This window comes from Spodoptera frugiperda, chromosome 29 (assembly GCF_023101765.2).
Source record: "Spodoptera frugiperda isolate SF20-4 chromosome 29, AGI-APGP_CSIRO_Sfru_2.0, whole genome shotgun sequence".
Classification (NCBI taxonomy): Eukaryota; Metazoa; Arthropoda; class Insecta; order Lepidoptera; family Noctuidae; genus Spodoptera; species Spodoptera frugiperda.
Window position 1 is genome coordinate 4,903,817 of NC_064240.1, and position 27,218 is coordinate 4,931,034.

The window sequence follows — 27,218 nt, forward strand, 5'->3', positions numbered from 1 at the left end:
CACTCTACGTCCCTGATTACGCCAATTACGACCTTATTGAATCGTCCGATGAAACGTAGAGGTAATTACTGAGTTTTACACTGTTATATGTGTTTGTTAAGGTTTGATTTAGCGTGTTATTAGAGTGTTGGGTCGGATCGTGAGTTTTAATGTATTAAGGTAAGGACGTGTTTTATTTTAATGTCCGGCTGGTAGGTTAATTTAAAACATTAGACACATATTTTTTATTTTCTAGCGGAATCAAATATTTGTAGTATGCGGTGATGTCATGACGTGACTCCTAAACTTTATAACGTATTCTTAGTATTGATTTCTTAAACGATAAAAGGAAAATAAAATACTTGTCTATTATTTTTCATATTTAACTGACGGACGGGAATAAATAGATTTTTAATTTTCATACCCTGTGAACATCTCTATTATGTTATTATTAATATCGTTTGTCATAGTATTTTGGCTTTCAAGAGTATTATTAAAGGTATTCATAAAGTGTACACGTTAGTAAAAATATAATTATAAAGTCGCGTTGAATAATTTTAAAATTATGGACGCTGTTGGGCTCCGAACACTAGTCGATTCTGATTGTCTCATTGTTCAATGGTTAAAATTTTAATTATCCACTGAACATCACGTAAATGATACTTCGAGAAAAGAAAGGACTTGCCGGGGACACTGCCGTGCCCCCAGATCTCTAAATATTTTCTTTATTTATTTTTAGGGACTTTTACACGCACGTGTATGCCAGTCCCATTATACCCACCCATTACCCACCCATTATACCACCCAGTCACATTATCTATACATATAATAAAATCGTAGAAAAGTGCTGTCTGTACATTGAAAATAAAAATAAAAAAAATAGCAGGGGTTATTGTTATGTCGATGTCGAACCCAAAAATGTAATTAACTTTTTTTTTGTCTGTTTGTCTGTTTGTCTGTTTGTCTGTTCGTCTGTGCGCGCTAATCTCAGAAACGGCTGATCCGAGTTGGATGCAGTTTTCACGAATATATTGTGGGATGCTTAAATTTACATTTAGTGTTTGTTTCATGTCAATCGGTTCATAAATAAAAAAGTTATGTCAAATTAAAGAATCACGTCGAACATTCTATGCTTATACCATTAATCTCCGCAACTATTTGACGGATTTGGTTGAAATTTGGTACAGATATAGTTTAGAACCTTAGAAAGGACATAGGATAGATTTTTATTTGTTTTCTATCGTTTTTATTATTAGTATTTGTTGGGTATCGGCCGAGCGCTTCGGTACTGTTGTGGAAATAGTGTACTATAAGTCGTATGATTATTTGTCTGCAGTGGTCCTGCTGTTTCGTATATTCTAAATTGGTTTCGTTGTATTTGTCTATTAAAAAGTTTATTTGTTGGGTTTTCCTGGTTAAATTATTTAACGTAGGTTTAGTTTGATATCGATTATTAGTAGTTACTGTAGTTAGTTTGTTTAATAAAATTGTAAGTCTATAATTTATAAATTAATTAGATTTAAGTCGTTTCTTTTAAATTATTTAGTTTAAGCTTGGTTTGGCTTGGTATTATAGCATTGAGGATAGGTTGTAATATAATTTCTTTTTTAATTGTTATAAATTCGTAATTCGTAGCTTTCTTTAATTCTTTAGTTTTAAGTTAGTTTTCATCTTAAGTTCGGAAAGATTATAATATTTCTTTAGTTTAAGTCCGTTTTTAAACTATTTTAATTAATTAATCTAATTATATTATATATAGGTATATAGATTGTTCATTTTCAGAATTCCTACAACTGTTTAAGACAGTGAAAATGTAAACGAATTTTACTCTAGTTACTGCTAAACTTATTGATTGATACAAAAGAGAAACGTTCTGCAATTTTTCTTTACAATAAAATTTATTAAAATATACATTAGAAAAAGTACTGCACAAAAGTTATTTTTATTTCTTTTCCATTTCTCCAGTACCATTTTGTCAGTGTACATTTTAAAACAGGGGTTGTCGAAACAAAGTAGGTGCTACATCTTGTATCCAAGTTTGTCCGTTGTCCGAAGGAACTTTTAAAAGGAAAGTATTGTAACGTATTTATTTTCTAATCTTTAACAAATTAGAGTAACGGTTTCTTAGAAAATTTCTTCAGTTTACAGACAATGTTAAAGTACACGATAAATACTGTTTTACTTCATCAAAGTTAGTTAAAATTATGTTATTTAAGTAGGTAATTGAATCGATTAAATATCTTTATTGCTAATTCTCTCTTGATGTACTTAGTTTTTTTTTTTTATGGTATAAGACGGTAAACGAGCAGACAGATCACCTGATGATAAGCAATCACTGCTGCCCATGGTTGTTACAAGTGCGTTGCCGGCCTTTTGGAGGTTAGGAATTTAAGGGTTGTTGGGGAATCGGGGATTAGGAAGGAAGGTAATTGGGCCTCCGATAACTTCACTCACACAACGCAAGCGTTGTATAATATAATATAGTAAATATATAAGGTATTTATTATTCTAAATAAACACTTACGACTTGAAAGCTCTTAGTTCTCCTTTCAATTCATGCTTTCATATGAAAATGTATCTCGAATTAGGATCAAAGGCGAGAGACGGTTTTCTACGAACAACGAACGGGCATGTTAGCATTTGTATGCTTCACGCTTCACCCTCATGAAATGAGCTCCAACTATTATATCCATGGTACTTAATAGTTCACTCACTTCCCTTATATTAAAGCCGTTCGTTCGTTCTCTTGCTTCAATCCGTACTGAACGGAATAAACATTGAAGTTTGTTTAATTGTATGTGTGACTAATCGGTCATAAGTTGAAACTTAGATATTAAAATTGTTCTTGATAGCGCATCGAATTTGTTACAATCAGAAACAGTGAAGAATGGCTCAGAATGAAAAAATCTCTAGTCGAATCGACGGATCATTGGATTAATGATGAAAGAAGATAAAATATGTTTTTCATTTCGTTGTCCGGTATATAAAAATGCTATCTAGTTATGCACTAATCAGACAAATAACCAAACAAGTTTGACTATAGTGAACAAACGATGAAAGGCGATTGAGTATAAAAACCAAATTATAACTATAGCTATACCTAGATACCAATTTTGAGGCAGTCCAGAATTTAAGTCTATATAGAGATTTGGAAAGCTGGAATCCGGATACCAATCGCTGCCTTTACAATATGGCCGTTTCGATCTTGATTTTAAAATAGAGCGTATAATGCATTTTAATACTCTGTAGTCTGTACCTACACACATTTGGAATATTGTCGGTTCTTTCATTAGATCACGAATGTTGTTGAGGGCTCATGATACCGTTGAGACTGTTTGGACTTTGTTTAACGACGTGTAATCCCAGAGTGACGTGGTAATGTTCTGTCTCTTACCAAGGTCATTAGAAGGGCGAGAGGATAATGAACATTGATGTAGGTTTCCCCTGAAGCGTGACGTCGCTTTTGAATTTAGAGACGACGAATCTGAAAAGGATTTTGGAGGATTTTGTGTTTGTTTTCTTTCGGAGCGTTTGTTTGACTGTCTTGTGAAAAATTGCAGTAGGTTTTTTTTTTATTTCTCTGCTAATGCTGCTAATTTTTGTTGACTGAATATTTTAACAGCCTAATTTAATTTAAATAGTTTTGAATTACTTCACCAATTACCTTTAAAATATTGAAAGTTATATAGAGTGTAAACGGAACGCTCCCAAAACTGCAAATAGGTGATGGATAGTAAAAAACTAGCTTTATTTAAAAAAAAGGAAATCAATGTAATACTTAATACTTGCAATTTTAAGGCCGATGTTGCATAAAAAACACGAAAAGTAAAACGATAAAAATAATAAAATCGAAATAAATTATGCGTTTTTCGGGAGCGTTCCGTTTACATCCTGTACAGTCAAGAAAATTTAATAGTAGATATTTGGGCCACCGGTAACCTCATTCACACAACGAAACACTACGCAAGCGTTGTTTCACGTCGGTTTTCTGAGAGGCCGTGGTATCACCCCGATCGAGCCGGCCCATTCGTGCCGAAGCATGGCTCTCCCACACTTAAAATTGTAATGTAATTATTTTCGTAATTTATTACTTGGTTAACATTACTATAAATCAATGTTGGTAACCGAAGAATTACGAGAGGGCTTTGAGGGCTTAAGGTAGGTTGTCCTTAGTAAGGTTTGTGGCTGCTTGAACAAGTGTCGCTATGTTCGGAGTGGGTAGCCTCAAGCCACAGACTGGGACATTTACCCTACATCTTAACGCTTATTGGTCATTTATTAAGTCGCGTTGAATCATTTGAATAGGTTTTGTAAGGTTACTATTGGTTTTCTTACATTTTAATAGTAATCATTTGAGGAATTATTGATTTAGTAATTAGTTTAAACTATGAAAACAATAAAACTGTTAAGTATTCTGGAAGTTTAATTTTAATTTTTTTGCTATGATAGTGGCCTTGAATATTAGAAAATTAAGCTTGTTGACGTGTTTCTCTTTTTTTTTATATCGTCACGCCTTTTATTCCCGAAGGATTAAGCAGAGGTGTACATTAGGGCACGCAATGTCACTGTACAATGTACACTCACTTTTCACAATTTATGTTTCTCTTTACTAATGATCTGATCCAGGGAGATCCATTCAGGGAGATGCAATAATGTTTCAAATAATTATAGAAAAAAATGGTAACAGATGTCCACTAATCTAATGCTATTTTAATATGAACTAGCGACCCGCCCCAGCTTCGCATGGGTGCAATAGTGATATATTAAAACTTCCTCTTGAAACACTCTATCTATTGAAACACTACATCAAACCCCGTTGCGTAGTTTTAAAGATTTAAACATACAAAGCGACATAGGGACAGAGAAAGCGACTTTGTTTTATACTATGTAGTGATGTAACATCAAGCTTGTTTCCATTACGTAAATACTAAAATATTTTCCACTAAAACTCACAGCCGGGTAAAAGCAATCACTATACTTATATAAACAGAATCGGTACAATCAGACTTGCGGTATGTTACAAATGTGTCTCGTCTTTCCAACTTTAGAGTGTTGTGAACAACTCGAGTCTTGCGAGTAAAGGCAGAAATACATTACCGTGGCATCGGCAGCAAACATTTAGCGACCCACAGCTTTTTTCACAGAAACACGATTTAAGGGGGAAATCATCCAATGACTTCTCTCCTACCTTTGGTAAGGCGAGAGGGAATTTCATACTTTTACTGACTAAAATCTACCCCGTTTCTACTCCTGCTTCGAGCCGGAGCCCCGATAACACGAGATGACATACAGCGCGTCTCTAACTATAATAAATGTATGAAACCGATACACTTCTGGCGCGCCATGGCATGCCACGCCACGGTAATGTATTTCTGCCTTTATGCCTTTATAGTAGGGTGTCCAATATTTATTAAACACTAGCTACTTCCGCGCGGTTTCACCCGCTCTGCTTGGCTCCTATTGGTCATAGCGTAATGTTTTATAGCCTATAGCCTTCCTCGATAAATGCACTATTCAACACAAAAAGAATTATTCAAATCGGACCAGTAGTTCTGGAGATTAGCGCGTTTAAACAAACAAACAATCAAACAAACAAACTCTTCAGCTTTATAATATTAATAATATATATATATATATTAAGTATAGATTATAATATTAGTATAGATTTGGTGCACCTTGCAAGTAGGTGTCTCACATGCTCCGTAAAACTTTCTGCTTAAAGCATTTTTTCAATGTACTATCGTAGTTTGGAATAGTACCCGGTATAAAGCAATAGGCTCACACTCTATTATATGGGACTTATGTATATCACAAAATGGTGAAAAGTAGGTGTACATTGTACGTACAGTGGCATTACGTGCGATCCTTCGAGAGTTTTTTTTCATTCATCAATTTGATATATTTATCGTTTATTTTTGTTTTCAGGGCTCGGTTTATTTCTGCTCGTAAATTAAACTCAGTAAACTAATTGAAGTAATTAGTATTAGGTACCTGTCGTACTAAACCAACACTACAAAATAAATATTCGTTGCTACAAAAGTGTGAAGTGAATAAACCAATATAATACTTACTGCCACACTCAGAGTCATTTAATGGTTATTTAACCCAGTCCTTAGCAATTGTTTTCGGAACAAAATCGTTAATAAGGAGTGGTTTAAGTAACCATTAAATGACTTTGAGTGTGGCAGTTAGTCCTTAATGTAAAATTGTGTGACACGAAACAATAACACAATATATAAAGTAAGCAGTCTATTTATTTCATATCCACAGCCTTCAACCCTTCACCAACATACTCTTAATATCAGATATTTTTGGTCATATTTCTTGTAGATTGTTCATTTAAGCAAGAAACTTTTAATACAAAAGGTTTCATATTATTGTACTTTTACAAAATGTACTTTAATAAATATACGATTTTATTGAACTTTATAAATTATCGTCAGCCTCGCACAGTATGCATTATTCATACAGTAAGTATTATTTCTTCAATTACATTGCTCGTATATTTTAAACCTTATTTCGTTGCCTTTACATCTCTAAAATTGTTTGGACGTTTTCGTATTAATTGCTTACTCGCATTAATCACTGTTTCGTAAAAAGTGTTCGTTTTAAATTGAAAATCGAACTTTTCACAATGCTCTAGAAGTACCGGGTACAAGTACTTGAGTTCCGCATGGTCTAGGGTAGGGAACAGGTGATGTAGCGCGTGGTCCCCGAAACGAGTAATCGATTTAAAATGGTTCCCCGCATAATCACTTCTCTCGCAAATCGCATCCAGCTGATGAATGCCCCAATCGATATTTTCGTCTCTGAAAAAGAAAGATGGTCTTTAATAAATCAGTCGATGTTTGTAATAAATAAAAATGGTTGCCCCGGTTCAAAGTCAACCGCAAGGTTCAAACGATTTTTTTTTTTATTTAATTCAGATAAATTCGTCTAGGTTTTCTATTCACTTATAAATTATTATTTTCAAGTCGATGCCTTCTAGACATTGACATGAAAAGGATTTGGAAAATTTATTTTCGTGGAATACTGTTTAGCTATTGGAAGATGAACGATTTGTTCTGTATGGATAGTTCTAATGTCTACTCCATCATCGGCATCGATCACATTGATTTAGTCGATGTATTTACATCGTTAACTTATATTTAACTGACTAGCTGTTGCCTGCGTCTTGGTTCGCGTAGATCAATAACTTTCGATAAATTTGTGTTTCTGGTGTGTTTCTATTTTGTCTAAAACCAAGTTTAACTTTCATGAAATAAACACTAAATGTTAAGTGACACCTATCACAATCTATTAATCAAAAACCCTTAAGCCGTTTTTGAGATTAGTGTAGTCAAACATCCAGATATACAGACATACAGATAAACAGGCGAAATAGAAAAGCATTGTTTTGAAATTTCTTAAGTATATAAAAGACCCCAATTAAAGATTTTATATTTACCATGTACAGACAGCAATCAGTAACAGTTTTATTATGTCTTTTATTATTTTTTTAAGGGAAAGAAGGAAAGAAAATCATCAAATTGTTGTTTTTTATGAGTATAGATGATTGTAGTATAGTGTAGTGATAGTATTTACTGTTGTAATATTAGTTACAACCAAATCAAGTTCTTACTACGACAAAAAGGAGGTTCATAGATAGTGTAATGAATGAACTATCGACGAGTATACTGATTGGAAATTCACAGATTCTCTGAAGCAGGTGTCTGAAACTGTGTTCATAGTAAAAGTTTATTCTAGAAGTTGGCACTGTTTGACTCGGATGTTCTCATAATGAAAGTTTTCAATGAACTCCTCGACTTAATTTCGTACACAAATTGGTTATTTTACATTTCACGTCAAGTGATCGTTCAGTTCCATATCGTCGGAAATGTATTAAGTATTGGTCAACGATGTCTTGGATTTTTAGTAGATGTTTTTATTTAGTAGTTTAGTATAGCCTTTAACACGTTAAGCGTCACGGCCGTCACAGGTGACCAACGTTTTTTATTTTTGAGCGGGGAAAATCATCCAATCTCCCGCCTTGGGTGAGGCGGAAAGGAGTGTCAGATTCTTACTGACTATAGACCACCCCTTTCTTCTCCTGGTTTGAGCCGGAGCCCCGGTAACCTGTTACGTTGTCCGCAGCTCCTGTGGTGACCAATGCTTAGCGAAGGATTTGCTTTCAACAGTTTTATTTTGGCAGTTAATGCTTTTAACCGTAATGATATCGAGATTTATGTCACAGTTAGTCGAAAAACTAAAACAACGTCATACTAATGTAAATAAGTTTGAGAAACAATAGTAAAATTAACATTTTACACGATAATTGCCTACACATTTTCGTGATACGTTTATGACCTCTGAACAGTTAAAAATTGTTTGTTTTGTACGTAATTATAATAATATATGCAAGGTATTAATTTATTTACACGTCTTTTTTCGTTAAACTTTAGAATTCTAATAGAGTAGGCCTTTTTATATTTTTAATGTCGTGCAATTACTCTTTCTCATTCACAGGAGACTCTCTCATCGTCACTCTAATCGACTAAAAACCAACTCGTCTCTAGTCCTGTTCTTCGAACCGGAGCCCCGGTAACCCGCTAGATAGTTCGCAACTCCGGGTAGTAGGTAATCTTAAGTAGTAGTCTGTCTTAACATGAATATAGCACTTCTTAATTATAAAAGTTTATTTAGCATAAAAAATTAAAATATTTTGAACTAAATAAATTTATTTTAAACTATACAATTTTTGTTTGCACATTAACTACTGTACTCTTAGAGTCATTTAATGGTTACTTCTCCCAGTACTGATGATGTAATCATCATCTAAAATAACCACCGTGTTATCAAAATGAAACAAAAACAAATACCCATCACTTCTCCATAGTGCTTACGTAATAATTTGAACGGTCCCTAAATAGTGGAAAGTGGATGTTACGTTGTATCATTATGTTCATTGTATACCTCTGATCTGTCAATGCCAACATTATGAAAGTAGCATTAGATATGAGTCCGGTAGCTGCGGACGGGGTTACCTCGAAAAGCAGGATAGGAACGGTCCAGTTCGAGTAAGCAAGAGTATTCCTATCTCGCCTCGCCCTGGCTTTTCGATGGTTTTCCTTCCCGTTTCCTTTAGTAAGGCAAAGGGAATATTTTTACCACCATATTTACTTCAACGAAAAGTTCAGTGAATGTTACAAAACAGATATTTTGACAAAATGGTTTTACTTTAACGTTATGCCTTATGAAGGGTTAAAAAAAACAATAGATAATAATAAAACATATTTACCTAGGAACATCCCCTTCAAAGAAATTTCTATGGTTGTGATGACCAGCTGTTAACCCGTAGAAGACGAAGAAGAAACTAGCTGGTACCAAAGTGACCAGCCAGAGAAGGATAGTCCAGTGTAAAGGCAAGCCACCCATTATGTACATCCAAGTTGGAATCAAGAATGGAATCAAATTCTTCCAAGTTAACGTCTTGCCTTCATGGTTCGTTGCGCTGAGTATCAACCTGGAATTTAGAAATTGGATTTTATGTATCGCTTCTTAAGGTCAGTTTTTGTGTGTGGTTTATGTATTAGAGTTATTACGTTATTGTTTTTATGAAATATTCAAGGTTTGAAACAAAATTTATTACTAAATAAATCTACATGAAATAAACACTCAAGTAATAAATAAACATGTACAACTTATAGTAATTTGGGATTTAGGTATTTTTCTTTAATACAATATTTTCTTTAAAATCAAAGTAGCCTTAATACAATAACTACCTGCCAAAAAAGTCCCGTCAAAATCGGTCCAGCCATTTTAGAGATAAGCCGGAACAAACAGACAGACAAAATTAAAAAACAATGTGATTTTGGTGTATGTGACATATGCATGTTCATTACAGTAGTAGAAAGATGTTATTTCAATATTACAAACAGATATTTCAATTTTATTTATAGGTATAGAGGTACAGATAATGTAACGAAGTTGAAATGTTATATTCATAATGCAAGCGAGGGCGCGCAAAGTATAATTGGGTTTTACATTTCAAAATCTATGATCAATGGAACGAAGTATGAAATTGTGTCCGGCGTTTGATTAAAGACTCGCCCCTGTTATAATGGAATTAATTAACAAATAACTGGCGAAATGAGGTTGAACTGTTACCATTAACCCAAAGAGTTAAGCTATTGATAACAAAAATACGTGTTTTAATTCTACTATCGTCACGCCTTTTATCCCCGAAGGAGTAGGCAGAGATGCACATTACGACACGTAATGCCACTGCACAGTGTAAACCCACTATTCACAATTTGTGTAAGTCCCATTTAATACTGGGCACAATAACAGACTACGTGCTACAACTGAGAGGATTTCGATAAACCGAAAACAGCCCAGCAATGTTTTGCCCGACCCTAAAATCGAACTCGAGACCCCTTGTCCGGCAATCGTACTTGCGATTACTCGACCAATGAGACTGTGTTTTAATTCTATTGTACAGCGAATCACGTAAGTAGATACACGAAAAAATAACATATTTGTAATAAATTCTCTTTGTTTGTAATAATTCTAATTATTGTGTAAATTTACAATGACGTATTGTATTAAAACCAAGTAGAGTACAAATTGAATGTCAAAGGTGAAAGCCAAGTATTACGTGTACCTACAAATAGTACAACTGCTACCAAAATTCTGTACCCTTAGTATGAGCTTGCTTTACGTTTAATGTAATCGAAACGAGAGCGCGTTCACCGCAATGATTGGTCGACTTAAATAAACCAACCAATCATAGCGCCGAACGCGCTCTCGTTTCGTAAACGTAAAGCAAACTCGTACTAAGGGCACAGGTGTTTAGTTTACGAATTATATAGACGTATTCCAGTACAAACAGCTTGTGTTCTTTAACACCGAATTGTGTTTCATTTCATTTATACACCGATACTTAATTAACTGTAGCTTTATTTCTTTTGTCATTTTTATTTATTGCCATTTTCATTCAATTTTTTTCTATAAATCTCTCTAAGAGTGCCTTTCCACCAGAGATATGCTATGCTGTGGATGTGTTTGGCTTCCATAAATCATATTCATTGGTACACATAGCTTAGCACTGATGGAAACGGACTCAGCTAAGCTATGTTTTTATATGAAAAAATGCGTGCTATGGATGGCTTCCTTACTATCGATACATCGCGTACTCGAGCTGTGCATCTATCTCGCACTGTTACATAGCTAAGTATCAGTGGAACAGGTCACATAGTTTCTCTCCTTAGCTATATTACAGCTTCGTAGCATAGCTACGTAGCGCATCTCTGGTGCGTAAACACCATAAAAGCGCTACATTGAGCTCGATCTTCATCTCTTTACATCCAAGGAACCACTTGAGCCTTTGTTTATTCTCTACTATCAAATTTAATGTCATGTGTATCATATTTATACTAATTACTTCACTTTATAATCATTCGTCAACTCCTTATCTCTTTTTTAGTTACCTCTATGATCTTTCATTCCTTTCATCCCTTCTCATTAATACCCACACCAAGGGTAGTAAAATTAACTAAAACGGGAAATTTTAACAAAGTCTTACATAAATATCAAACTACACCCGGATTATCCAGTTATCACGTTATTTGATTGTATTGTACAGGTAGTTTAATTGGGTCCAACAATATTTGGGAACAAGGTAAGTTTTTGGCTTTAATTAAATCGGGTTTTGGGTACGATTTCCCCTCAAAATTGGTTACAGATTCGAGTTATGAAGTGTACGGATATAAATTGGCACGCTTGATCGTTGTTATTTTAAGCACCTAGTTAAAATTCATGTTACTTCTTACTGATGGTATAAATGCTCAAAGTTTGTGTGTGTTTGTTACTCAATCACGTCAAAACGGCTAAAGGGATTGGTATGAAATTTAGAACACGGGAAGATAATGGTCTTGAATAACACATATACTTTTTATCCCATGTTAAAGTATGTATTTTTTTCTTTCAATGGTGGTTTCGGCTTTTGCTTGACCTTGAAACTTTGTTCCGCAGTCATAAAGGTTAATCTCTTAATCAACCTATACACCTATACATAATGATGTATGAATTTATTGACAATGATTCGCGTCTTTATGAAAGGTCATATATTTGTTAAGCCTATCTTCCTGATAGTCTGATGGCCCAAGGCTTAAAAAAACATTATTTCCGACCTTCAGCTATTTGGAATAACATTACGAAAAAAAAATTTAAGCCACCTTACAAATATGTATCTTTTTCAGTAAATTCTCAACTTTGATTCGCAATAAAGTCCAATATTCATTGAATAAAGATAATATGGTCGGTTGAAATAGGTACTGATTGTTGTACTAGTAGGAGAGATATAACTTTTTTTGTTGTAGACCATTATGGATCCCAAGGTCTTTAGGTTCAGCAAAAAAGATTGCGTAGATTTTTTGTCATCAATTTTAAGCAACGAATGGCTTTGATATCGGTTATGATTTAAGTGCTATGTTTTTAACTATGTTATTGGGTTGCCGAACTGTGAAACATATACAATACAAAAATATTAGTACATGCTTCTCTGTGTTTGATAAGATAAATTAGGTATATGACTATTAACTAGCACGAAGTGTTATCAATGCGACATAATTATTTTAATTTTAATTGTAAACGGTATATCCTCTAGACACCTGGAGTACTATAAATAGTATTAAATAAATGTTGCTGTAAAGGCCGAACGTTTTAGAACTTTGTGCTTCGAGTACGACCGGGCAGCCTTTTTATAGCATCAATTCCCGAGTGTTTGTTTTTTCCCGCTAAATAAGTTGTTCGGCCTTTACAGCAACATTTATTTAATACTATTTATAGTACTCCAGGTGTCTAGAGGTTAAATGTTTTTTTCTTTTAATATTTTGCCGATCGGTATTCCCATCTACGACAGCCTATCAGTGTCCACAGCTGAGCAATGGCCTCTTCTCACGAGGAGTTTGAGCATTAATCACCACGCTTGCTCAAAACAGATTATCGATCTTAGGAAAACACTGGTAAAATTCTATCAAAAGCAGACAAAGTTAGGGAACACTTCCACTTTTGCTTTAATTTAACATGATATTGTGGATAATGGTTAGGACTTTTAAAAAACCTTTTTATCTTGATGTCCTTAATTCGTCAATTCAATACGCAGCCTCGCGCTATTTCGGAAGTTATTGAGATATTATTATATTTTCTGATTCGGTGATTACAAATTCTAATTATTTTAACTCCATATGACTTAAGAATCGGTCATAAACGGTATCCGATTTTTTACCTATTCACGACGGTCAAAAATCGACGGTGCAAGAAAGCACACAGCCCGCCTGGTACTGATGGTAAGTGGTTACCATGGCCTATGAACGCTTGCATTTTCTTTCCCTCTTAATACATGGCTGCTGACAGAGTTGGCCTCTTAGATTGTGACAACTATAAAGTAAGAAATAAAGTAATACTTACTCGTGACCCATAATTGAAAGGAGGGACGTGGCGTAAACGATAGGATAGTAGAAAGCAGCCATTTGTGCCCATATAGGCTTATCCTTATACGGTATGAATTGAAGAAAAGGTTCTACCATGGAAATTTCAAGGTCCTGAGCAGTGTTCGTATGCAGGTGATGAGACATTGAATGGGAAACCCTCCAATCACTGAAAAGTAAAGATAAAAAAATAAAATAAATATGTGGTATAAACACTTTAAACATTAAGACAAAAATATCAGTTGAAGGCGAATCCTCCGCTAACACCGATCACGTTTGCCCTAATATATTGATAATATGTATTTATTTTTGCAAGTTAGTTATAACATAACACTTTTACACGTCAATCTTTAAATAAGTAGATTAGGCCGGCATTTCCTATCCGACTACTCTGAGAGGAAATGCCGAAACAAACCCAGATTATTATAATGCGCACCTTATGAACTTACTCATAATTAATAAAGGATGTTCTAATTGCTTCTATGTATTGATAGTACGAATTTACAAGATGAATGGATGATAAACAACCATTACGTAAGGAATTCGGTAAGGAAGATGGCGACAAAATTACTAGACAGTAATAGCTAATTTAAGACATAAGAGATTATTCATAAGACACCTGAAAGAATTAATTTACCTTAACAAAACATAGTTAAATAGTTCAATATAAATGATTTATGTCCGAATACTCAAACGTTACTCAATTTTAAGACGCTCTCAAAACTAGTTCTGTCCCTATCAATTCTTTATAAAATCACAGAGATAGCACGATATTTAAGTACAACTTAAAATTGAGTAGCATTTCAGTATTCGGGCGTTATACTGCTAATTGATCAATTACGAGTAAAACCAGTTGCAACTCAAGCAAGTCGCGGGTACCAAATGTTTTAACTACAGTTTGAATAGAATGAAAACTTGTACCGAAACCTCTACGAAGTCTGGTTTGAATATTACTTATTGTTGTACGAGTATCTACGAAATGTATATTATATAAAATATTTTGTTACAAATTAAATAGATGTACGAAGTATTGTTGCATTTTTATTTTAAAAAGTATTTTATTTTTATTTTATTTAACTATTGTTTACAATCAAATTAAAAGTAGTTTAAATAAGAGAAGAACATGTATTATATATCTACAACAAATCTGTATATTTTTCAAATAATTATCATGTCTGCGAATAGGAACACTAACAACTATATAATAACAAAATTAAACAAAAGGTCTCGCGTGAAAGTATTTTGTCTATCTGTCCTGCTTTCACATATCTGGCCGTTATAAAATTTGGCACACGATTTTTTGCCAACATTAAAGATAAATCGAACGTATTAATAAGATTCTTATTGAATGAGATTAAACTAAGTGTCGGAGAGTACATTGATTAGATCAAGGAAACATAATAAAATATAATAGAAGTCGTCATCAGATAACAAGTCAACGATGTTAGTTTAGTTTATGGAGACACGGAGTCGTCAAACTGTATGTTTCACTACACTAACATAGTAAGGACGTTCCTACATAACTTTGGGACTGGCAGAATAAAACGGGAACAATATTATAAGTAAACATCACACATTAACAGCCTATAAGTGGCCACTGCTGACCAACCGCCTCTTCTCACACGGAGATGGTTTGAGCGTTAATCAGCACGCTTGCTCAAAACGGGTTGGCGTTGCTTCTCAGTATTCGACCAACGAGTCGTGTAAGTGTATGATTCATAATATGTATTATATATTTACAGTTTGTTACAATATTAGTTTCTTATGTACAGTATTCAGTTTTTGCACTGGAAGTTGTTACCGTTTCATAATTGAGGTCAACAGCTCAAGTCCAAGGTATTTGCATTTCATAATATTTTTATGTTTTCCTGCTAACGTTTGTAGTTTTATTTATTCTTTGCAATAGGAATTATCACGCTCATTAATTAGTAAAGGAAGAGACAGAAGTCATTACGTACGAGCAACTTCCTTTTAGCGAACCGTAGGTAGGTATAATTAGCTTTATTTTCTGCTAACTTAAGAGTTTCGTAAAATCCATTGATATTAGAATTCCAATCTATGAGACCTTGCACTTGGAAGTCACGGTAACTCAGGCACCACGTATTTACTAATGACATGTAATTTTTTTTTATGCTAGCCTTATAGTACTACTAACTACTAAGAAGTACTAGCATATTTATTTCAATACACAGTTTACTATGTTTAAATGAAATTATAATAGATACAAACTTACCTAAATGACGAACCAGCTAAGTTGAATATATACATTCTCCAGTTATCGCCCCGATGAAAATAGTTGTGTGCGCATGTGACCACGGAACTTAGAACGTAACTGGTCATGAGAGTTAGGGAGGCTCCTATGATAAAGCTTTGGGTCCAGCCCCAACAACTTAATGGAGCCAAGACAATTAAAGCAAGCAATAAACTGTCAGTGATAAAATCGCTTTTCTTTCTCGCATCTTTTGGTATTGATTGGATCTGATCCATGACTTTCAACTTCAAAGTTTTGTAAAATCCATCTTCTTTAAACGTGAATGGTTGATTTCTGGGCTTCGTTGCTTTCCTTATATAATAATTGGGTAATAACGACTCAGCAATTCCTTTGAGGTGATGCGTTTCGAAGGCTTCTGTTATATCTGTACCCTGAGGGACACCAAAATAATATTTGTTACTTTCATTTCATTATAAGTATTTAATTTATTTGTAGTTATGTTTCTAATTCCAAGATTTCAATCGTAGTTAGAAATAGATAAATCATTTAAAATCTAGTTTACAGTTTCAAATTCGTCAACTGTTTTCTTTGACTTTGTTTAGCTGTTGGCTATTAAAATTCACTTCTATACGTCTATCAACTACATAATTTTGAAAACTGTTTTTAGAATTGAGTTGTTTAATTACCTAATTTATCATTTGTGTTGAATAACAAATGATGAAGCAGTTTAATGTAAATGGAATTGACATTTAATTAGCATGATAAACAGTTTGTACATAATTGAAGGAACAAGGTAAGGCGTGTTGTCAAACGCGACTTGTGTGATTAGGTTTATTGTCTGTCATTGGTTAGTTCACGGGCAGGTTTCACTTCGACGTGACAAGTTCATTATTAAATTAACAGCATTACTAAATGAGCTGTAATTTACAATGCGATACGATTGGCTCCTACAGTTACACGTCTCGTCATGGTAACTATTGTCAAAAAATATATTTTAAGGTTTGTAATAATTTAATATTTGTCGATAAATATTTTTTGTGAGGCACTAATAATAGAGAATGGAAAATAACAATCAGGAGATTTATGATTATTATTAATCTTGCCACTAATGCGTCACAAATAAAAAAAAAGATCTAATGAAAAACAAATGATAAAAGCGACGCATATTAATTATGCGTGTATCTCAAATTGAAATTCCATGTATAAATATCGTTAAAGACAAATTCGAAAAAAAAATACAACTATAAATATCAGCTAAGCTTTGCTCGGTATGTAGCAGACTAGCAGAGCAGTATTATTTATTGTAGACTAGTTCTAAATGACAGTATCAGGTCTCACAGTGATAGAAATGGAGCTTGTCGCCATTTATCGCGATCGGATCCCGGCCCAGACTGTAGTGGTCATTTTTTATCGTCCAATGAAAGGGGAAAATCATTTACGGCTTTGTCCAGCTCGAAAAGAAAAGAAAGAAAACATTGGTGTATTTGTTCGTACGTCAAAAGATTAATTGAAGTCTTTGGGTACTATTTGACCTGTGTTTAGGATAAGTGGTTTAATAATAAATGTTTTTATAGTATCAACAGTTTAAAAAATTTCGTTCGGAGTTGTTTCCTGTTTTCATTTTGTTTTAAATATAAGTTGGTTCTTTACCTTAGTAACGGCTATCCAATGCGACCCTCCAGGGTGTGAAGACACAAAATCGGTTAAATCATAAAGACTGTCATGTATCCTCCACAAATCTTCGGCGCCATCTTGCATTCTCTTGGCTTTTAACCAGTGTTGGGCAGATTTTGGCTGTGCTTCTCGAAATAGGGGATATTCCAACTGTGGGAAGCTTACTTGCCGTCTTTCTGTATTGGGAGCCATTGTGTCTCTAGAAAAAAAGTATAAATAATATTTTAAATTCATAAGTAATAGGGAGACAGTTGCAAATGGGTTTATGATTAAGGTGTCGTGGCGAAACATTAGGGTAAAGACCGTCCGTACGCGCCTTATCGAGCCATCAGACCACCACAGATGGGGCCCAAGGCTAAAGCCCAACCTGGAGCTGCGGACTACATAGCGGGTCATCGGGGCTCCGGTTCGAAGAGGAGTAGGAACGGGATGGTTTTTTGTTAGTAAGAGTTTGACACTCCGTCTCGTCTCACCCAAGGTGAGAGAAGGTATTGGATGATTTTTTCCCTAAAAAAGGGTAAGGGTCATTGTATTTGTAACTAAAGTAGGTATGTTATAACTAGCATATTTCATGGTTTTATTTGAAATACTTTCTCAAGTTTCAATGTTCTAATTCATGGCATCAAATAAGCCAAGTAAGTTGTTGGGTATCAATAAAGATTTTTGTTGAATCATTATAATAGATTGTACCTAATACTACTAAATAACGGCTTTGCTACGTACGGTACGATCTTGTTGGAATTATCCACTTTTTTACCAATCGGAATTATCGTCAGTAGGTACCTACTTAACAACTTTATTTTTATGCCTCGTTTTAGTGGTGTAGTATCAGCTCGCCCCCTGGATCTTGCCCCTTCCGATTAAAATGTTCCACTCGCCCCGTTTTTATTAATTTGGAGTTGTGGTTCGCCCCTTACGAAAACCCTTACGGGGCGAGTGAAAAATTTAACAATTAAATAATTATTTTGATGCATCGACTCGCCCCTTGCGGCATTCCCTTTGAAATTTAACTAAAAAATCGTATCCTTTTTCTTTATATGTCAATATTTCACTTTCAAAGATTTCTTGAATTGAGGTGCTTGCATCTTCTGCTATCTTATTTTTACAAGTATTTTGATTTCAGTTTGTTCAATATTTGGGATACATGAATGTCGTGTTTCTTTTAAAATTGTTTCACCAGTAATGGTAAGTGTACCTTTACAAGTAGGCCTGTTAATACAATGCCAGTTAGAAGCACCGCTCTTGTAATTTCTTTTTTACATTATATATATTACACTTTTTAACTCCACATGCAGTTTTATTTAAATTTTCACTATTAAATCCCAAGGCATTATTGAAGTTTTAAGAAAAAATATTCATTTAAATATTTTATAAACTTAGAGTGCTGACAGTACTTCTAACTAACCAACAATCGGGGGCGAGTTGGAGTATCTAATAATTTAAGGGGCGAGCTGATGCATTTAGGCAATCAGGGGCGAGATCCAAGGGGCGAGCTGAGCCTACACCGTTTTTTATGTTATCGAAGTATAAATAACTTTTATATTGATTCTTAAAATACGATATCTACCTACTTATTATTACTATATTTAGATTATCAAAACTTTAATTTAGGGTCCTGATATTTTGTAAAAAACTACCTGCAATCGCTGCCCCTCTAGGGCGTTTATTTAATCTTTGTCTAAATATTAATGACCCAGTTCCTAAAAAGGGGGGAAGCTAGGGTAAGGTTTGGTGGGAATCGCTGTTAGTGAGATCAGCATTGCCTATAAAATGCCAAAATGCCTTCTGCTGTACTCGTGGCGGAGTACCGTAACAAGCAGAGCCCTAGCCAGTCCGCGTCATCCACGTCCTCGCCGTCCTCCCTGGGACCTGCTGCAACCGCGCCGCCGCGCGACCGCCACCTCGAGTTGCAGCTGAGCTAACGGATGCAGGGCGCAAGGCGAGTATTCTGCGCCTTAAAACAGAATCGACTCACTAGGGAGGAACCCCGACACAAAATCGAGCATATCCGCAGGCTCTGAAGCGGCAGCCCCGCTAGCGGATTAAGGCACAGTGGGCTAATCACCTGCTTGCCCGACAATTACAGATTAATGAAACTGAAGCAGAGATAAACCGGACCGATCCCTTACCAACGACTTTTGGCATGAAAAAACGGACACGAATTGCTTTTTGGAATGTGCGTACGCTTGTCGATGACAGCAGACTAGCCCAGGCAGAAGCAGTGATGCTTAGATACAATCTGCAGATACTCGGACTGAGTGAAGTTAGAAGAAATGGTTTCGGGGACCTGAGAACATCCGGGGGTTTGACCTTGCTGTATTCAGGTAAAGAGAGTGAGGAAGAGGTGCGTGAACATGGAGTAGGGTTCCTACTTTCAAATGCAGCTAGGAAAAGCCTTTTGGATTGGAAACCGATCTCGGACCGGATCATATACGCTCGATTTAATTCAGACGTCCGCAAAATTTCAATCATCCAGTGCTATGCCCCAACTAATGCAGCAACAGAGGATACCAAAGATGACTTCTACAATGCTCTGAATGCTACCATCAAGAAAATAAAGAAGCAGGACATTGTCGTCGTCATGGGGGACCTAAACGCAAAGGTTGGCAGCGACAACACTAACCGCACGCGGCATATGGGTACACACGGACTTGGGGTGTGTAATGAGAATGGTGAGCGATTTGTCGAGTTTTGCCAGAACCATGATCTAACCATCGGAGGGACATTATTTATTCATGGGGACCACCACAAATACACGTGGAATTCACCCGATGGCACCACGAAGAACCAAATCGACCACCTAGCCATCAGCTCCAAATGGCGCTCCTCATTGCTAGATGTGCGCAACTGTAGGGGAGCCGATATTGATAGCGACCACCACCTGGTTGTTGCTGAAGTCCGGCTTAAGGTCGCGGTGGCCCGCGTAGCTGGGGGACCTGGCAAAGTTGGGAGAAGGTTTGAGGTGGGCAAATTAAACGATCCAGATACGCGCAAATCATTCCAACTTGAATTGCGCAATCGTTTTGCCACACTCGACACGGCTACTGACTCATTGGACGAGGAGTGGAATCGGATTAAAGTGGCCTATACAGAGACCAGCTCCATCGTTTTAGGGCGTAAGAGCACTCACTCAAAGGAGGACTGGATGTCGCAACGTACATGGGACCTGATAGAAGACAGACGGAGACTTCACCTGAGACGCCTCGAAGCTCATGATGACGCTGTTCGAGCCGAACTTAACATGCGATACCGTCAAAAACGCAAAGAGATCTATCGCAGTACCCGCAAGGATAGAAGGCAGTGGGCTGACGGTATTGCAGATCGCGCTCAACACGCTGCGAACACAGGTAACTTAAAGGAGCTATATAATGCTACAAAGTCCTTGGCAGGTGGCAGTAAGTCCAGGAGAAAAAACCGCTGAAAGATAAAGATGGGCAACTCATTGTGACACCAGAGGGGCAGCTGGCACGCTGGCATCAGCACTTTGTAGAGGTCTTCCGGTTACCTACGACATCAACACCTGGCGAACTTCATTTTAATTCCCCACCACCACAGCTGCTCGATATTAATGTAGACCCACCTTCAGCCTTGGAATCCATTCTCTGAAGACAGGCAAAGCGCCAGGACTCGACCTTATCACTGCGGAGATGCTACAAGCAGACTTACCTTCCGCTGTCGATGTTCTGACGCCTCTAATTGAGAAAATTTGGATTTCAGAGGAGCTACCGGATGACTGGAACAAAGGCCTTGTTATTACAGTACCTAAGAAAGGAGACCTTAGTATGTGTGACAACTGGAGAGGCATCACATTGCTCTCGATTCCTGCTAAGGTTTTTTGCAAGATCATTCTGGACAGACTGGTAAAGGCAGTGGACCCTCTCCTCCGCAGGGAACAGGCTGGCTTCCGATCGAGCCGCTCGTGTACGGACCAGATCAACACTCTTCGTATCATATTGGAACAGGCATCAGAATGGCAGAGAGAGGTTTACCTCACATTTGTTGACTTCGAAAAAGCCTTTGATACGTTGAAGTGGCCGAGCATCTGGTCTCGTCTACTGGAAATTGGAGTGCCACCGAAGATTGTCCGCCTGTTGGAAAGTATGTACAGAAAGTACTCCTGTAGAGTAACTCACAATGGTCTCATTTCGGAAGACATAACGGTGCACGCAGGTGTCCGCCAAGGCTGCCTTCTGTCACCGCTGCTTTTCCTGGTCGTCCTGGACGGAATTATGCTTCGCATCACAGATAAACGGCGCCGCGGGATAGAATGGGGACTGTCCAACACACTAGAAGACTTGGACTATGCCGATGATCTTTGCCTGCTGAGTCACACCCATGCCGACATGCAAGCTAAGTTGGACGATTTGCGACAGGAGGCAGCAAAAACAGGGCTTAAAATTAACACCCGGAAGACCAAAGAGATAAGATCTGGCGTGAAGAATAATTCACCGTTGCTGATTGGCACAGAGGCGGTGGAACGCGTCCACAAATTCACATACCTCGGGAGCGTCGTGTCAGAAACTGGAGGAAGTGAGGAGGACATCGCCTCACGGATCGCCAAAGCTCGAGCTACTTTCGCGCAGTTGAGACCGGTCTGGCAGTCCCGAAAACTGATCCGAAGGATCAAGCTCAAGATCTTTGGGTCCAACGTCAAATCGGTGCTGCTATACGGGTGCGAGACGTGGAAGGTAACGAAGGACATCTCCCGCCAAATCCAGGTCTTCGTTAACCGATGTTTGCGTCGCATTCTCGGTATTTACTGGCCCGAGACCATCTCCAACTTTGACCTGTTGGAGAAATGCCACGAAAGCCCCATCGATCGCCAAATAAAACGCCGCAAGTGGGGATGGATTGGCCATACTCTCCGAAGAGGCCCCGACCACATTCCAAAACAAGCCTTAGAGTGGAATCCCCAGGGGAAAAGGAAGCGTGGCCGTCCTCGGCAAACCTGGCGACGTACTGTAGTGGCGGAAGCGGCGGGCATCGGCATGACGTGGAGCGGGGTGAAGCGGGAAGCTCAAGACCGATCGAGATGGAGGACCTCTGTGGACGCCCTCTGCCCCATCTAGGGGTCATAGGACCTTAAGTCAAGTAAGTCAAGTTCCTAAAAGGGTTTTTAGTTCACATGTAAGTGGATACAGATAAGTTGCAGTATTGTCTACGTTTGCAAAGGTTTAGGACTCTCTGTATTTGTTATTGGTATAGTGGGATACTGTAACTTAAGGGTTAGGCGAGAAGTTGCACTTGCAAAAGTACGTGTTTGAGGTTATCCGGGGTAAACAAACGAATCCATCCATATTTGCTTCGTTGAGGTAGCTCGTCCCAAATAGAAGACAGGCTGAGCCCGAGGCAGAGACTATTTGAAGTCCTAACCACTCGCACTCACATAGGTCAATATGTTCCCGTGGTTAGGTAACTAAAATACCCGATCCCGGAGTTACGGACAACGTAAAAGGTTACCGGGAGCTTAAAGCAGGAGAAGGAACGGGGTGCTTTTTAGTCAGTAAGAGGCTGACACTCCCTCTCGCCTCACTTAAGGTGGGAGAAGGCATTGGATGATCACCCCCCCCAAAAGTTACTAAAATAATTAACTGCGTTGGACAAAACGTAGATTCTTTTAATTGATCTTTGGCTTCATAAAGGTAACAGCAAAATTAGGTAGATACAGGTACTAGGCGATCAGATTGACATAAGAAATGTTTCGTAATATTATCGAGTGACCCCTGTAGTGTTGTGATACGTTTGTACGATTTAAAATGAAGAACCATGCGACACCAAGTATTTGGTACCAATTATTTTTAAACGTTTTTTGAGCTGAGACTTTGTGTAGAGATTCTATTCAACCTGTATTCTTCAGTGCTTCTTGATGTATATGGGTATTTTGTTACACGCTGTATATACTTTTAGCTTTTTTCCTCGATACCTTTTGGGTATTTTATTGCCCGGTGCAAAAACAATGACGTCAATCGTCACTATGGAATATTTTATTCACAGAATGATTTTAATTATAATATTATATGCAAATCTGATTTAGAACAACCTTTGAGTGAATATTTTTTTTTGCTGGGACTTATAATATAATATTTATTATTAGAACGCTCAGTATTGAGTTCAATAACAAATATGCCTACATATTTCTTTTATAAATAGGTATTTTCATTTCGAAATCGATTTGTTTACCTTTATGTGTAAATTGTTTTGACTGTGGTCACAAATAATTTTAAAGGACTCATATTTAAGGAAAAGGAAACAAGTCAGACAGCACGGTTGGTGCGGTGGCTGGGCAACTAGCTGCCGCGCACGATGAGCGGGTTCGATTCCCGCACGGAGCAACTCTTTGTGTGATCCACAAATTGTTGTTTCGGGCCTGGGTGTCATGTGCATGTAAAGTTATATGTTTGTAAACGCACCCACGATAGCCGGCCTCATCTAGTTCTTTAAGAGATTGACGTGTAAAAGTGTTATTTTATAACCTATTTGCAAAATAAATATCATTTATCATTTATGATACAGGAGAAAATCCTAGCGTGGAGCTAAAAAAAAACAAACAACGTGAAGGTTAAGGATAAATATTTAAAAATCTGAACAAACTTATAACCAATAATGTAAGTTAAAGAAAAAATAAATACATTACGTACGTACTTATTTCTTTGTGTATTGTGTGTAAATTTGATGACATGTCCAGACAATTAAAAATAATCTTTATGTGTTATGTGTGTTCAAAATGCGTAAAGAAAATTTGTTTAAACTTAAAACAAAGTTACCTTCTTAAGTTTTTGGTACCTACATTAGATTGCTGTATTATCTTAACCGTACCAATAAAGATATTTTTGACACATCACTGATGTGACATCAGTTTACATTATAGAAATGTTCACATAGTCCCTTCCTAGATTCCAACAGTAAAATAATTTTTCAAATCGGTCCGGGAATTTCGGAGCCTATTCAATTTAAACAAAAAATCGAATCTTTCTTGCGTATAATATTCATATAAATATAGATGTAGATTTCCACTATTACACCAGTTTTGTATTCATTATATACTTATATAAATACAATGTAAACAAAGTACTTTTGCATCTATCGTGGCTTATACTTATATTTAGGATCTTGTGTCCTCTTTGAGGTGTGCGGAAGCAGCCTCGCCTCCCGCTAACAGGATTATTTAATAGGCACGTTGCTTGCCACGGCTGAGGGGCTATAGTGCGTCAGTCGCCGCCGCCGCTCGGACCTTTGCACAAATTTAATTTAGCTGTAATGCCAAAATGGGTACCTTCGGACCCCGATCTTGTGGGTTGCATGTAAATATCATCTTTGTACCGTTTGCCTGAAGGACAGATTGAAGATAACACAATATTCTGCTTGGTATTCCTCGTAATCGTAAAGCTAAATGGGTGCACTTTGTGTTTGCTAATTGTCTTGTTCGATTAATTGGTACGGCGAGATTTTAGTGAATTCGGCCAGATACGAAAAAAATACGAAATCGTAGGCTTCAGTTTTAGTATAAAGTAAGATTAGACAAAGCTGACGAACTTTTAGCTGGTATAATTAGAAGTGTAGAACTAATCTTTCCGAGATATTTTACATTCTAAGACAAAAAAACAAATTAGAGAGAGTCATGCCTTCCCATGAATTGCTCGATTCCACCAGACTGATAATATGGCCTCATAGAAAACCAGTGCTAAGTAACGATCGCCTTGTGTTTCGCCGTGGTAGTGAGGTTACTGGAGATCCGATTCCCACCCTTCCCAATTTCCCCAATCCTCAAATCCCCTAATCTCCAAAAGGTCGGCAGTGCATTTGTAACTCCACTGGCGTTTCGGGAAACCATGGTTGGCGCTGATTGTTTACCATCAAGTGATCCGTTTTTCGGCCTATACAATAAAAAGACGGACATAAATACACAGTTCCTTGATATGTAGGTAGTTAGGTATATTGTATTATCGTGAATAACATTTTTATAAACTGAAATAATTTTTAATCAATTTGGAAATATATTATACATAGAATAATAATTTGTCCTATTTATTAAATTTAATTAATTAAAAAAAAAATAATTTTATTCTAAAAATTATCAGGTAATTAATTAAGTTATTAAATTAATACTTATGATGATGAGTTGATGACAAATGGCACCTGCCTTTCGATATGGGCAATGGCAGCGAACTTGTAGAAAGGAGTACATAGTGCATAGGTAGATACTTATGTACGCAATCATATCTCTGTTCTGAACTGCGCAAAAATACTAAAAGAAAAACCACTATAAAAAAAAAAGAATGAACACCGTATTAACTGCTTCATAAGGTTGGAATTCCAGTAAACATAATTGTAGAGTAGATTAAGTAAATTGTAATGTAAACAAGTATTATATGAGGACTTGTTTACCTTAAGGGTTAAGGAGGTCAGCTCACGACAATTGAAACATGCAAAAGAAATAATTACCTATGTTGTATGTTGAATAACGTTAATTATATAATAATAAATTATCATTATTTAAATACCGATAAATAAAGGCGAGAAAAAAACCGTCGTGGGGAAACGGATCAAATTAGTTTTGTTACTTAATGTTTAAGAATCTCGGTAGTGGCTCGAAACTAGTCGAGCATACTCGAAGATTCGACTCTAGTGAAAGCAGTGGCAGAAACTAGTTTATAATTAAACATACCTATGTAATACCAATTAGTTGGAAATTTTTATCATACCAAAAGAACATACTAAGTCCAATTGTCACTAGTTACTAGTTTTTTTTTAATTCTATTTATATTAGTTCTCCACGGACTCGTGGTCTGTGGCCTTGTCATACATTATATTAGTTAGGAATCAGTCTAGCTAGATTAGCCTAATTAATCAACACACTGTAAGTATCAACTTAAATGGACGACAGAAAAGATTTCTTCAACAAGTCTTGCGGAAATGAGGTTGTATAATATAATTTTGATTTTATTCAAAAATATTTTAGTGCCGGCTAAACCAGTTTTATAGTTTAGGCTAATATTAAAGCTTTAATATAGACATTTGGAGACAATAGACAATTGGAGAGGCTTATGTCCAGCAGTTGATGAGAACAGGCTGATGATGATGATGATGATGATATCTATATATCATAATACTATTTTGATTTAAAGAGTAAATAAAGTTCCCAATTCAATACAGAATACGATATCGCTCTAATTCGTTTACAAAAAGTAGATAAGAATCAGACAACGATTTGGCATGAATTGAACAAGAACACAAAAATCACCTCAAACAATACAAACAAATAAATAAAACAAAATAAACAAACCTTTAGAGAAATCACAAAACTAAATATCACTAAATTTGTTACAATAATCACAAATAAAACTTAAATTAAATTGTTATTTGTTCAAAAAATATAATAATAAGCGATCACGACCGTCATTGGCCGGTGGTTGGCCGTGACTGCGCGGGCGCACGCGATCGAGTTCCGTTGATACGCAGTGTTACGTTCGTACGTAAGTAATTATTTATGTATATCACTGGTTTCGCATTGATGCTTCGCTTGAGGAGTTCTGTACGCATGAAGCTGGTTTTTGTCTCTTTATAAGATATGACGTTTATTTATTTGCAGGACCCTATAGTACATGACACACTTAGGGCGTCGCAATTTGTCTTACAACTAAGTATGTTTACTAAGGTAATTAATGATCAGCCTATATTATTATACAAGAACAACAACTTCAAACCTTTTTATCACTCCTTCGGGGGAAGGAGAATGCAGAGGTGCACATTACGGCATGTAATGCCACTATACAATCTACACCCACTTTTCGCCATCACAATATTACAGGGTCTTTTTTGGCTTTTTGAAAATGTCTCAATATTAGCACGGAGTTTGGAATTGTGCTCAGTATGGCAATAGTCTC

The 27,218-nt window shown here is 36.4% G+C and overlaps 1 protein-coding gene across 1 annotated transcript; it reads right to left on the bottom strand.

Moving 5' to 3' along the window:
• Nucleotides 1-6,215: 6,215 nt before the first annotated feature.
• On the bottom strand, nt 6,216-26,781 carry LOC118268419 (cytochrome b5-related protein). The gene is made up of 6 exons (XM_050706243.1): nt 26,618-26,781; nt 17,311-17,533; nt 15,682-16,091; nt 13,429-13,617; nt 9,257-9,481; nt 6,216-6,788 (listed from the first exon to the last, which is right to left on the bottom strand). The coding sequence occupies exons 2-6, from the start codon at nt 17,524-17,526 to the stop codon at nt 6,494-6,496; spliced, it is 1,335 nt and encodes a 444-aa protein (XP_050562200.1). The 5' UTR covers nt 17,527-17,533; nt 26,618-26,781; the 3' UTR covers nt 6,216-6,493.
• Between the last annotated feature and the right edge of the window lie 437 nt (nt 26,782-27,218).

What these genes read in the sequence shown, in the direction of transcription:
- LOC118268419 (XM_050706243.1), bottom strand. Translation starts at nt 17,526, where the DNA reads ATGGCTCCCAATACAGAAAGACGGCAAGTAAGCTTCCCACAGTTGGAA. An exon ending in CTTTCAATTATGGGTCACGA is followed by an intron (nt 9,482 to 13,428) that starts GTAAGTATTACT and finishes TCTAAATTCCAG; the next exon opens with GTTGATACTCAGCGCAACGA. An exon ending in TTTGAAGGGGATGTTCCTAG is followed by an intron (nt 6,789 to 9,256) that starts GTAAATATGTTT and finishes TTTCTTTTTCAG; the next exon opens with AGACGAAAATATCGATTGGG.